This window comes from Equus przewalskii, chromosome 25 (genome assembly GCF_037783145.1).
Source record: "Equus przewalskii isolate Varuska chromosome 25, EquPr2, whole genome shotgun sequence".
Lineage (NCBI taxonomy): Eukaryota > Metazoa > Chordata > Mammalia > Perissodactyla > Equidae > Equus > Equus przewalskii.
This window is the reverse complement of record NC_091855.1, coordinates 21,309,027-21,321,921: the sequence shown is the minus strand read 5'-3', so window position 1 is coordinate 21,321,921 and position 12,895 is coordinate 21,309,027. Positions and strand designations below refer to the sequence as shown.

Below are 12,895 nucleotides of genomic sequence, written 5' to 3'. Positions count from 1 at the left end.
CCATCCAAGGTGGGGAGATATCATAACTCTCCTCGGGAATGTGATTAGCATCCCAAGAGCCAAGGTGGGTGGATCAGGAGGAGGCAGTGTCACAGGAGATTGGGCAAGAAGTCTAGCCACCCAAGGCTGCGGCACTGGCGAGAGACCCCTGCTCCCTCACCGCGCTCCCTCAATCAGAAAACCATGCGGTGGATTGTGGATGGCGCAGCCCAACACAGGAGGGAAGGACACACCATACCCCGCAAGAAGTTAGGAGATGCTGGTGGCGGGAGAGGTGATGGAGCAGCAGTGTCGAGTTTATAAAGCAGACGAAGCTCTCAGAAGACAAAGTCGAGAAAGATGACATGTGGGAAGAGCATGGTGGGGGAAAAGACAAAATGGGAAAGCCACCAGGAATGAAAACACTGTCTGCGGGCTGACCGAAGGACGATGTAAAGTCAGAAGTGGGAAAGGCGATGGAGGCACAGGGAAGATGCAGCCACAACACAGCAGGAGGAAACAGGGGGCTGCTTTCTGAAAGAAAGCCCGCACCCCGGTGCTCCCAGAGTCTACCGACTTCAGCCACAGATTAGGTCTACATTTTACCAGCAGGGTTACCAGCTCCTCTGGAGAGGTTTTTAAAACTTGCTTTAGGGGAAGCACAACTGTTAGCATTCGCAAAGGAGAACTCAGCGTGACTCTAAGGGCTCACGTGACGGAAGCATCTGTGTCGTAATATTTACAAGGAGGGACTTGAGGAATAAAAACTAGGGTTGTAGGTTCTCTCATATGGGTCTGTTAAGGGAGATGCCCGACACTTTTCAAAGAAAATAAATAAAACTTTATTTAGTGATAAAAATCACTAAAACTTTGAAAGAGTTGTACCAAGATCAATGTTTATATAAACCATAGCAATGGGTGTTGGTGTGGTTTTTTCTCGGTTGCCTGCTTGCACTCGGCCCCGTCGGATGTTGTGGAAGGTGATGTCAGACCATGCTACTTACTACCGGGGCGACCTTAAGCAAGATCCTTAACCTCAGTGCGTCTGCTCCCTCTTCTGTAAAATGGGAAGAATCATAATACTTGCAGCTTTCAGTCCTTACAAGGATCAATGAAGATAAACTATGTGGAGCTCCCAGCACATAGCAGGCCCTCCACATACATCTCTCTCCTTCTCCACACTCAGAAGAGCGGTTGCAGAGAGGGGACACATCACCAAGTCAACCAGCCAAGCGCTCAACCGCAATGTAAGAAACAGTAAAGAACCATCTCGAGGACAAGTCCTGACTAGGCTCCAGGTGATGGTACAGTGGACATGTGGCGAGATGATTGTCGGGGGGGGCGGGGGGAAGTGGAATCCTTCACACTATGGCGCAAAAGAGAGACACTGAAGAATTTTTACGGCTTTCACTTCGTAATGTGGTTCATCTGCAATGGGGAAACTGCTGGTTAAAGAAAATAGGAAGTTTTAGGGGATGGAGAACAAAGCATGTCCTCAGGCTCAGTATGGAAACGACAGGGACCCAAGACCACCTGCACTGTGAAAGTCCAACTGTAAGAGCCATTCTTCTGGGAGATTTTGGTGGAGGACGAGGAAAGGCCCGAGATCAAGGGTCCAGCGTACAAAGGGACCACTTTATAAGATTCATAAAACGGCAAAGACAGAAGTGGGAAGGGGCACAAGGGATCAATAGGAGTAGAGTTAAGGGCTTATGGGAGGATATTTTAGAAATAAGTTAAGACACAGTAAAAAGAATTGTCACACAGCTATTAATGATCAAATCAAGGCCATTTAGTAAAAAATAAGAAAAAATCTTGACAAGGAAGCACAGAGGGACCCAGAAAATGGATAAGGGATACTTTGTGCTCTGAGGTCTCTTTATTTAGCAAGTCTTCAGATGTAATATTTTTAAATTAATAGAGTATGATGGAGAGAGGGGAAAAAAGAACAGAAACAGATGGTAGAATGGTCATGTAGAGAAGTAGGCAGTTGGTAAATAACATCATTCCGAAAAGTTGTTTTCAGAGGGTTGGTTTTAGGCAGCTCAATCTACATCTTATTGGTAAAAAATTTTTCCAGTTCACACGATGAAGGCACAAATGACCACCCCGACCAGCGAGGGAGGACACAGAGGGTGGAAACTCAAGCCATTAACAAAGCAGCCAGGCCTGCAGTGTTTCTGGAAACAGCCAAGCTGGTACCGAGTTGGAGGGGTTGGCATTCATTTATGCCATTTCTTTTGTTAGTACATCCCCAGGCATGTTGAGTGTCTGTCTTGTCCAGTGACTCTGCTGGGTAATGGGGCCACCAGTCCCTGCCCACAGAGCCTTAATTCTGGAGAGGGAGCCACTACGCAAACAATTGTGATACAAGGTGATCACTGCCTGGCGGGGCAAAGGGGAAATTCAGGGCTGGACCCAGAGAGCACCGGGAGGTCATCTAGTCCATCAAATCCTTTTACAGGTAAAGAAACAGAGGCAGAGAGAAATGAAGTGGCTCTGACAAAGTCCTCAGGCAGTGGCAGAGCTAGGACTAGAATTGGGGGCTTCAGGAATCCAACCGAAACAGTTGCTCAATATACTGCTATAAAAATCGGTTTTATTTCCGTAAGCAGTTTGCTAGTCTCCACAATAGTGTCCCACTACATCAGCAGAGTGTCATATTCCAAGATAGCATTTCTGATATTTTTAGCAAATTGATTCCACAGGTTTCATTATAATGCATTCACTTGTCTCCCCTCTGCCCCCATTCCCCACCTTCAATGATTGGGCAAATTCATCCCCAAAGATAAATGGGGAAAGAAAGCAAGGGAGGAGCCTGAGGAAGCCAAAGCAAACATGTGCACTTGGCAGATGGGTACAGAGCACACTCGAATAAGCACGCACCCCTCCTCTCCTAGAGCTGGTGTTTCTCATTCCCATGCATGTCTATGTCTGATCCCTAGGCGATATATGGCAACTTCTGCATGTCTTAGATCCTCTCTCTAGAATTTTCCTGAGCACCTTCCCTTATCAATGTTGCTGTCTGTCCAGATCCACCAAGACTGCTCAATAGATTGAGTTGGCTCTGCTTAGAAGCTCCTGTCACTAAGGGCAGAGATCTGGGTGAAGCCCAAGACATGCCACCTCCATATTCCTGTTGCCCAACAGTAAAGCCTGCACTGCAGGGACTGACTTCCATCTCATGATCTTGCCCCTGCGCTAACAGCAGTGCTTGGTTCCCACTGGTTTCCAAAGAAGCAACAGCAGATGGGCATCTGAAGGCAGGATTAACTCAAGAGTCATTACACGAGCGTGTTCTCGATTGAGTGCCCCAGAGTAAATAGTAATTACATGTTCCTTCAAAATTACTCTCAGCTCGAGACGGGGAAAGAAGAGAGTCATGGATGGCTGACCACAATACCCTTAATGTGCACACGTGCACACAAATACACAGGCCGGTCACAAGTCTGGATTTGGAATTTTCCCCTAAGAGTGTGATGTCGGGTCTGTAAGTCACTCGAAATATACAGATTGGGCCCCCTTGGAGGCATCAAAAATTGCTCTTACCTAGTCCCATTCTTCTTTCCTTGCTAAGTACTCCCTAAAGATGTGCCATCAAATATGTGGAAAACAAGCAATCCTCTCACTTAGTGACGCTGTACAAGGAGGAGGAATCGACCCTATGCAGAAAACACATTCCAGTGACTCCACGACACTGATGGAACCCGAGACAACCCACTGAAACCATGTGGAACCTTCACGTGGACTTCTGGACTTCAGCAGCCATCTATGCCAGGCTATGGAGAGCAGATTTATGAGAGGTGAAAGCTTGGCCAGATCACCCCAAACTCCAGACAGGCCCTGGGAGGATGCTCCCTTGTCATGGGACATGGAAAGGCAGGGAATCGTGGAGGACCAGGGCATGTCTGTAAACCACCTCTGGAGTAGCACCTCATGCTATATTGTAAGCTGTCCAGGGGGACTTTGGAAAGAACGTAGGGACTTTGAAGCTTTCCTCCCTCTTGGCCTTTTTGGCACAGGGCCCTAGAAAATGATTGCAGCAGCCAAAATGACATCGTCATCATCAACAGCAATGGCTTTGAGAGTTTATTATCTAGCAGGCAGTGCTCAAGGGCCTGTGAGTTGATATCCTTCAATTTTCACAACTCTGCGAGGGAGGTGCTCTCATCATGCCCATTATACAGATGAGGAAACCAAGTGTGGAGTGGAGAGGCTGGGGAACTCGCACAAGGTCACAGCAAGTACAAGGCGGACATGGGTCCAGTATGGTGGCTCTAAAGCCTGCTTAGTCACCACCCAAGCTGCTTCATGGAGATCAGCATGCAGGTGAATAAGCCAGTCTAAAACTGTTGCGATTTCCGTCTTTAAAGGAATGTTTATCCAGTGGTTCCTATTTTAGCTTCATGCCAATCTTGCAAGATGGTGAGAGCACGTTTCAGCCCCCTTTGCTGGGCGAAAACACGATAGTACAGAGAGGTTAAGGACTGGCTGAGGTCGCCCTATTTGGCAACTCTCATCCCAAATCTCAACTATGCGCCTCTCTTCAGAGGCTGCCGAAGGGCCTTGAGCAAACCCTGAGGAGCAGGCGCCCGGGTGCGGGGCTTCGCAGATGTGTAGAGGCCTCGATGCAACTTCGGGGCAGAGCATTGTGAGGCGTAGAGTGTTAGGACCACAGAGGTATGGAACAACGGTCTCAAAAATTAAAAGCAAAACTTAAAATGCAGAGCTTACAGATTTGTTTTTGAACAGTAGGTCTGACCAGTTTTCCACTCACCGCCCAGATGTGCTTATAGACAGGGGAGGCGAGAACAAACGGAGGGCAATGATAGATGATAGGACTATGGAGGATGGCAAAGGCGTGAAGCCGGGGCCCAAGGCCTTGGAGTAACGGGACACAGGCTGGCTGACCCGTGGCGATTGGGCATGTTCGGAGCACAGTGTATCAGGTCCATCATGAACAGTAGTTCTAAAACGTCAGCTTCTGGAGCTGGAGAGCTTAAGAGACCTTGGCCTATCCCTCATTTTACGATCAGGAAACTAAGGCCTTGCGAGTGTGAGCACCTTAATTAGCACTGATTGGGGGGTGGACCCACCTGGCCCCTGCCTCCTCCCATGACACCGGCTGCCCCTCTGTCCACCAGAGCAGCCCAGGGAAGCAGCCCTCAACATCTGGCCTCCCTCTAGTTGACTTTGTTTTTTAACTTTTTACTTTGAAATAATTCTAGATTCTCAAGGAGCTGCAAAGAAAATGTTCAGGGAGGCCCTGTGCACCCCTCGGCCTGCCCCTCCCCAGCGGACTTGTACACACACGAAGTTCCGATACAACCATAGAGAGTGACAGGGCTCTTCCTGAGACTTAGGAGCTAACAACCCATGACATTTCTTTCTCAGATCTTATCCTACCCTCCTCACTGCATGAACCCTAAGACACACACTCACACACACACACACACTCACACACACACACACACAGCCTAATCAGCAATAATTTCACTCCTGAATATTGCTGGAAAGATCACTAAGCCAAGTTAATCAATTGTCTTAGCCAGCCAACAGTCCCCAAGAGATGCCTCGACTTTTCACTGCTACCATTTAACCCTCAGCAGCCTGAGTTTTTATCCCGTCTCCCAAAAGAGAGCAGAAATACTGTTCTGGAAAGAAGCCAGTACCTAAGACGATGTTCCAACCTTGCACCTTTCAAAAGCCTTGTCTGTGCTAATGGAAGCAGACACTCTGGAACACTTCAGAAGGAAGGTCTCCCTCTTATGAGCATCCCCCGGGACCCACATGGTTAAGGCAGGAGGAGAACGAGGGTCCTGCAGAGTGTGAAGCAAGCCAGATTCAGCCCAGAAAGGGGAGAGGCAAGGGCGTGACAAATGAGGGGGAGTGACGGCAGAGACGCCAGTTTAGGAATTAAACTTGACATCAACTTAGACAAAGCTTCTTTACTGAGCAGAATAAAATTCCTGTGAAAGTTTGTGCACATCTAAATAAAAGACACACTTTTGTTTTTTCCTGGACAGAAGAATGTGAAAGCAGGAAGGACAGAGAGGGGAGAAAGGCCACGGCGAGGACCATGAGCTGATGTAGTTAAGGCCGCTGGACATTCACAATTTCAAATCACTCCCCGCTGTGATTAAGGGATTGGAGGTGCCCTCTTGAGAGAGGAGAGTCCGTGCAGCTCACTTTGAGTGCATTTATTGAACACATTTTATGTGCCAGGGCTGGCACTAGGCACTGAGAAGTTCAAAGATGAATAAGAAGGAGGCAAAAAGGGAGGCAGTGACAATTCAAGTGTTTGGTAGGGGCACCTCCAACTCTAGGAGGGGAGCAGAGAGGAGGGAGTGAGCCAAACATGGGGCACTGTGGGAGTGTGGGGGGCACTGTGAGTCACGTTCCCATCCCCTGCTTCAATCAGGACGTGAGTGGCTGATGAGTGGGGAAAGCAAAGAAGGAGGGCTCACTGCCTTGCAGCATAGAGACCCTACACAGACACACGTAAGGGGTGTCAAGGACACCGGGACTGGGGGCATCCACGAGAGGACACCTCCTCAGGAACGCTCGGCTCTTGGATTCACTTGTCAAGTAACATGTTGAGAGAGAGGACAGAGCGGGCACCTGCTGCCCTGAAAACACAACCTGGTTGGCTTCACAGCTGGGACTGGCCTGGCAGCTCTGTGGGTAGAGCCCAAAGCGCTCTCTGAGAGTGTAGGGTGGAGAGGGGTGCAGGGGTGACCCAGAGACCCTAAGAACAAAACTGCTCATGGAACTGTGAGCCAGGGCCAAGAGAGCTGACAAAACTCTGTTTCTAGAGAGCAGAAAGTGCAGCCCTCTTCCCCTGACTTAGGGACGCTGTCCAAAGTCTGGCTCGCATCCTCCGCTTCCTCACAGTGGTTTAAAAGCCCCTAGTTCTCTGGTGGAGGGGTTTCTCAATCTCGATCTCTGATTTCCAAATGGAAGAGCCCATTGGAGGATGAAGCTGGAAGTTTGGCTGATGCAGGACTCTGCTGCCAACATTCAGGACACTGTTGGTGCCTAATCTCCAATGCGATGGTATTAGGAGGTGGGGCTTTGGGAGATGACTAGGGTTAGATGAGCTCTCCAGGGTGGAGCTCCCATGATGGGATTAGCATCCTTATAAGAGGAGGCTAGAACAGAGCTCTTGCTCTCTCCTTCATGTTAAAACACAACGGGAAGGCGACCTTCTGCACACCAAGAAGAGAGTCCTCACTGGAACCTGACCACGGACTTCCAGCCTCCAGATCTGTGAGAAAATAAATTTCTGTTTAAGCTGCGCTGTCTTAACAGCCTGAGCTGACTGAGACATAGCTCCTCAGTGGGAGGCGTAGGAGCCTGTCTTTAGTGGTGCAACATGATGTGTGCAGAAGTCACTGCTCCACACCGAGTAAATAAAAGTGCTAACACCCTGGGCAAAGGGCTAATACTAACATGCATTTCCTCTTCCCAAAAACCCTCTGAGGTAGGTTCTATAATTATCCCTGGTTAGCAGATGGGAAAATTGAGACCTTAAGGAGTTAAGTCGCTCAAATGTCACAGCTGAGGAAAGTTGGTGCCAGGAGAGTTCGAACCCTGGCTGTCTGACTCACAGGACATGCTCTTAACCACAGCTCTGAGCCGTCCACACGACGCACTTGTTACAGCAAGAGGGCAGGAATGATCGACGACGAGCTGGGCTTACGGAGGGGAATGAAAGGTAGTCCCTGCTCTCATGGAGTTCCTGGTCCAGTGCGGGAAACCCATAGAAACAATTACACCACAGAGGATGAATGCAGTTAATGGAAGGAGATGCCAACCCTGAAAGGAAGGCTTCACAGAAAAGCTGATGCAGACGTGTTATAAATGCCACCTCGACACGGGAAGGGCAACTGCAAGAGGACTCATGGGCCACCGAGCAAGAAGTACTAAGAGAAAGAACAGTGCCCAGGTAGGGGGCAAACAGAGAGCCAGAGGTCCCCAGAGACAGAAAGTCGGCTGTCTGGAGCCTTTGCTGACCTCACGCAGCAGGGGAAAGGCCCATGTGAAGGGACTAGAAACTGCTCACTTGGTTGGTGGCAAAGAAAAGGAGAAGTGTCCACAGAGCATTCCGAATCCTCCTGTATCAGGGCTTCCTTCTTTTCCAACCTGGAGAAGGAAACCGCACTCCGGGAGAGCTGGGGCACGTTTTGGCACCCATATGGCTCCGACTTTCCCCTCTCCTCTACTGCACCCCAGAGAATGAGGGGAGAGCGCGGCCAGAACGCCTGTGGAGGACTTAGACTCCTGACCTCAGCTTTGCCTTGACCTTGCCTGACCTTGGCCAAGTTCCTCCTCCCTTTCTCTGGCTGGAGAGCAGGGACTTCTGGACTTGCTTTCTCCTGGGCACAATGAACCAGCTGGGCTTTGAGGTCCTCACAAGCAGAGTGTGGCAGGGGACCCGACAGAGCAAAGGGGGAGAAAGGGACTTGTGAGCCGTGACAGTGCTCTAGCAGGGGAAGCCGGCCCCCAGTACTTCAGAGGCAGGACCGAAGAGGGGGGAGTCCTCTCCTCTAGCTCCACCAGGCAGCAGGGGGAACTCTCCAGCCGCCAGTAAATTGAGCCATACTCCTGTCTCCACGTCCTCACCTCTGGCCTGGAGGAGGAGAATTGATCCGGGGAGTTGAACGCACGTAGCCCCTCCAGGCCCTTGGTGAACAGAGGAGCCCTGTCTGCTCCCGGGGACTTTTTTGCAAACACATCAGCTGACTCTGGCTTCAGAGCTTCTGCCACAGTTTCCATTTTCGCTTTGTGAAATGATTCCCCTCTCTCTCCCCACCTTCCACTTTGCTGAAGTTGTACAGCAGCCAGAAAATGCTGATGGCTTAACTGGTTTAATTTTTTTCCCCAGCAGCCCTGAGGGGTTTTAACTCTTTCCTCCTGCAGAAACCCTACTTTTGGAGTTGAATGTTTAAACTCTCACTGGGAGACTCATAAATATTCGGAGTCACTCTCTCCCTCTCTGTTTGATTAGGAAATGAGCCTTTAACTCAATGTAATCCCCAAGCCATTAACAAAAAAGCCCTCAACAGCTCCACTATTAGAATTCCACTCTTAACCCGCTGAGGATTGAATTAGATTAACATAACTACCCACAATCTGAGTTTATTTTCTGTGCCAGATAGAAATGTGTTTTTCAGGGAAGGCGAGAAGGGGGAGGGAAGGGAGGAGGGAGAGAGCGCGCGGGAGGATAATGAAATGTAAAAATAGAGATAAGAAAAAGATGGACAGATACACTGTAGAATGAAGTGATGGGGAGGAAGAGCTGAGCGTGGTCCTTGGTTTAAAAATCCTGCCAGCTGCCATTTTTTATTTACGGGGTATCTGGAGAGACCTCGGCTATGTAAAACTGTTTGAATGAGGGGGCTGCTTTCCAGGTATTTGCGATTCCTTCTTCCTCAAGATTGATGGTCCTGCACCTGAGGCTGCCGGATTCCAAAGCACCTGCTCATTGGCCCCACTGTCCCCAGTTTGGGAGGAGGCCTGGGCTGGGCTTCCACGTGCTCCAGGGAGGGGGGGCACATAAAACAACTGCGCGTGCACGCAGCAGAGTGCGCATTTACATTCAGAGAAATAAAACCACGACAAGGATGGAATGGGTTAGGTTTTGCAGACGTGAAGTCACAGACAGTCCCGTGACCAATTGCATGTAAGAAATCAGTTTGGAAAAAAAATGAGTTTGATGTTAGCTCAGTCCACATAAAATTAATCGTTACTGAAGCAGAAACTAAGTAATCAGAGGCTGCCTTATGCAAATGCATTGAAGTTTTCCCCAAGTGCATCTCTATAAGCCCAAAGGGGAAAAACCACAACCTGAACTTGAGGGTGAAAGCCAGGCCCTCCATCATTGCCCTGCCAAACGAGCCCCCATCCCACCCAGAGGCATCCACAGGTAGCCAAGGAAAGGAACAGTTCCTGCCTAAATGTTCTAACAAATATTCTTCTCTCTCAACCGTTGCCGCTAATGAGAACACAGGACCAGCTCAGAAATGTGGGGCTGTCTCCCACCGCACTCAATCGTGGGCCAGCAGGCTCCAGCATGCATGCTGAGGAGTGGAGGGAATGCTTTGGTCTTGGATTAAAGGGTTAAAGACAGTCACGCTTTCTCTAAAAAGCAGTTGAAATCTGAAAGTCTTGGGCAAGAAGTTCAGTTTTGCACACAGCTGACGGCTGTGATTTCTGAATGCAATGTCTCAATCACTGGGTTTGCCCAAGCTTTAATTAACAATAACCCACGGCATCTCACTTCAGCATTATTGTGGAAAACCGTAGCAGGATATGTTTATCCAAATAGAGTCCTTAGAATAGAAAAAATGATAATGCTGCATACTTAACATGTACAACTTCTATTTAATTTTTTTCTTGGTTTCTTGGGCTTTATTTTCCATATTAGGTTTTAAATAGTGACATTTCCCCCCATTTTACACCAAACTCCTTAGTCTGAATTTTTCCACCAATGAATGTGGTCTTACTACGTGAATTTGTGAAGTTTGCCTTCTAATTTCTTATTCCTTCCTGATCTCCATGCTCCCCTCCAAGATAATAAATGAGTGGATTAAAGATATAAATAACCTTAAATAAATTACAGTTGAAAATAAAGAATCAGGAGAAGCAATGTTAGAGGCTCATAAAGGTCAAAATAAAAATGAGATCAAATTCCCTCTCTCTATGTGTGTGTGTCCATATTATTTAACTTTCACCAAGTTAGATGTGTTGTTAAAGCTACTTTGTTTTTAATCAAAAATAATCCAGATTCACCTGTTTTGTTTAATGCTTTTAAACTGTTGGAGAGATGATTTCTTTGTTAGGATATTGATTTTCCAAACAAAACAAGAAGTAGTCCCTGGCAATACAGCATATGGCAACCACTGTCTTAGTAAATAGAAACCCAAGTGTTATCAGACTCGTAGAAAGAATGAGATACATTTTAAACGTTGTATATAATATACATTAAGGCTCATTACATTTTTCCCAAAACTTAGGGTTCCTATTCCTTTGTAAATAATGTATAGCACATCTCCCCATGTGAAGGATTTTTAGTTAATACTACACATTATCCAGAAACTAGAGTCCCAAATCTGCCACAGGAAGCCTGGGGGGTGTTGGCCGTGTGGACCACGGGACAAGGTCTGGGGACTGCCATCTCTGGGAGCCACCAATGTGCCCGCGAGCTTGCCCCCTGACTGTCTGGAACAAGCATAGTTTTGACGAGAACAGTGATACTAAGTGTCTTCCTCGGGGGAGGATGCAGAGCAGGCACAGACAGCCTCCACACCTGGCTCGTCCCTTCAGAGACTCTCCGTCCCCAGCCCCCCACCCAAGTTCCCCTTTCAGGATGAAGAAAATACACCACAGGAGCGAGCCAACAGAAGCCTGTAAGGCAAGACAAATCATCACTCTCCTCTGGATTCCTCAAAGCAAACTCGCTCCGTGGAGGGAAAAAGTCATTTTCCTTTGCAGCGCTATAGAAAAGCTGGTTGTTGGGACTGTCATGACTCCCCCGGAACCTGGAAGCTCCCAGGTTGAACCCAAATCCGCCGGGGGCCCTCCATCATCGCCTGTCCTGGGCGAGCTGGGTCTTCCCTCTGTAACCTTCCCGGCTCACCCAATACTGGAGCTGCCAGCAAATGAAAGTTTTCACGCTGGGAGCCATAACCACCCCGCTGAGCCGCGTGTAAACTTTCCCTTGCCCTTTTGATTTACTCACTTTTTCGCAGGGAAAACAAATAAAAATCAAAGGGAACCTACGGATTCCAAATGAGTTTGTGTAACCGTCCCACCCAGCCATCCCGGTGCCTCTGACCTTCCCATGACAGTCTGCGGAAGGCAACATTTTCCTCTCGGTCACACAGGGATGCTTTACTGTTCCGAAAACCAAGATGAAAGAGCAGGCACGAGGAGATATTTTTATCCATTAAAAAAGAGAGAGAGGGAAAGAGAGAAGGGGGGTGTGTAGGAAAAGGACAGGAAGGAACCGGGTAGAGTCTGGGGCGGAGGGAAGGGCGAAGTTGCGTTACTCACATGCTCAGGGCCGGGGAGAGGACGGGGCTGGCGTGGGATGGTCTACCCCTCAGGTGTTTCCAGTGCTGATGACTCGTGGCTCAGCTCCTCCGGCCCCAGCTGACAGTCCCCTGTCTGTGTCTCTTTGTGACTAAGGACACAGTACTCCCAACCTATAAATAGATCCCGACTCCGTGATTGATATAACAGGCAGCTGACAAAAAAAAAAAAAAAAAAAAAAAAAAAATCCCACAACCATAACCAGGTCTTAAACAAAACGGCAAAAAGCTCTAGACTTTCGACTCCACAGGGCCGCATGCAGACTACGCAGCCACCGATGTGCTGTGGAAGGGGGCAAAGAAAAACATACAATAAAAAGGAGGAGGAAGTCGGGGGGAGACCAAAAAAAGGGGGGAAAGCGTGAAAGATAGTTACTTCTCTCGTGGTGGAGCAGTCACTTGGGGTCACGGGAGAGCCGACGAATGATGGTCGCAGAGAGAGCGAGGGGCGGAGCTGGGGCAGGAGGTCCTGACCCGGGGAAGCAGAGGCCCCGGATCCTGAGCCTGTGGCCCTGTCAGGGCCCAAGTCGAAGTCCTGACTTGGGAGCTTTCGTCAGTGCAAGTGCTTTCCACGAAAGTTTCCATTCCTCCTGCCAGGTCAGGGGGAAGGGAGGGAGCAGACAGAGCTTTCCTAGCTCAGGGAACAGGCAGGCTTCTGGGGGGACACGCAGAAGCTCCTGGGGGTGAAGGAGGATGTGCAGGTGAGGGGTAGGACAGAGTCAGGAGACCCCCGTGCCTGGTGAGGCAGGGCCCAGTGGGCCCAGTCCCAACATGTGACAGGCTTTTAAAGGCCAGGGGATAACGGCCCTGACAGAAGAAGT

The 12,895-nt window shown here is 49.0% G+C and overlaps 1 protein-coding gene across 1 annotated transcript in view; it reads right to left on the bottom strand.

Moving 5' to 3' along the window:
- The window catches only part of ESRRB (estrogen related receptor beta), a 176,697-nt gene extending 164,087 nt beyond the window's left edge, over window positions 1–12,610 (bottom strand). Inside the window, exons 1-2 of the mRNA XM_070594146.1 lie at window positions 12,451–12,610; window positions 12,037–12,188 (exon numbers count right to left, since the gene is read on the bottom strand). Of these exons, the coding sequence (XP_070450247.1) occupies window positions 12,037–12,038 (2 nt within the window). The 5' untranslated portion in view covers window positions 12,039–12,188; window positions 12,451–12,610. The remainder of the gene's footprint in view (window positions 1–12,036; window positions 12,189–12,450) is intronic.
- Window positions 12,611–12,895: the final 285 nt, after the last annotated feature.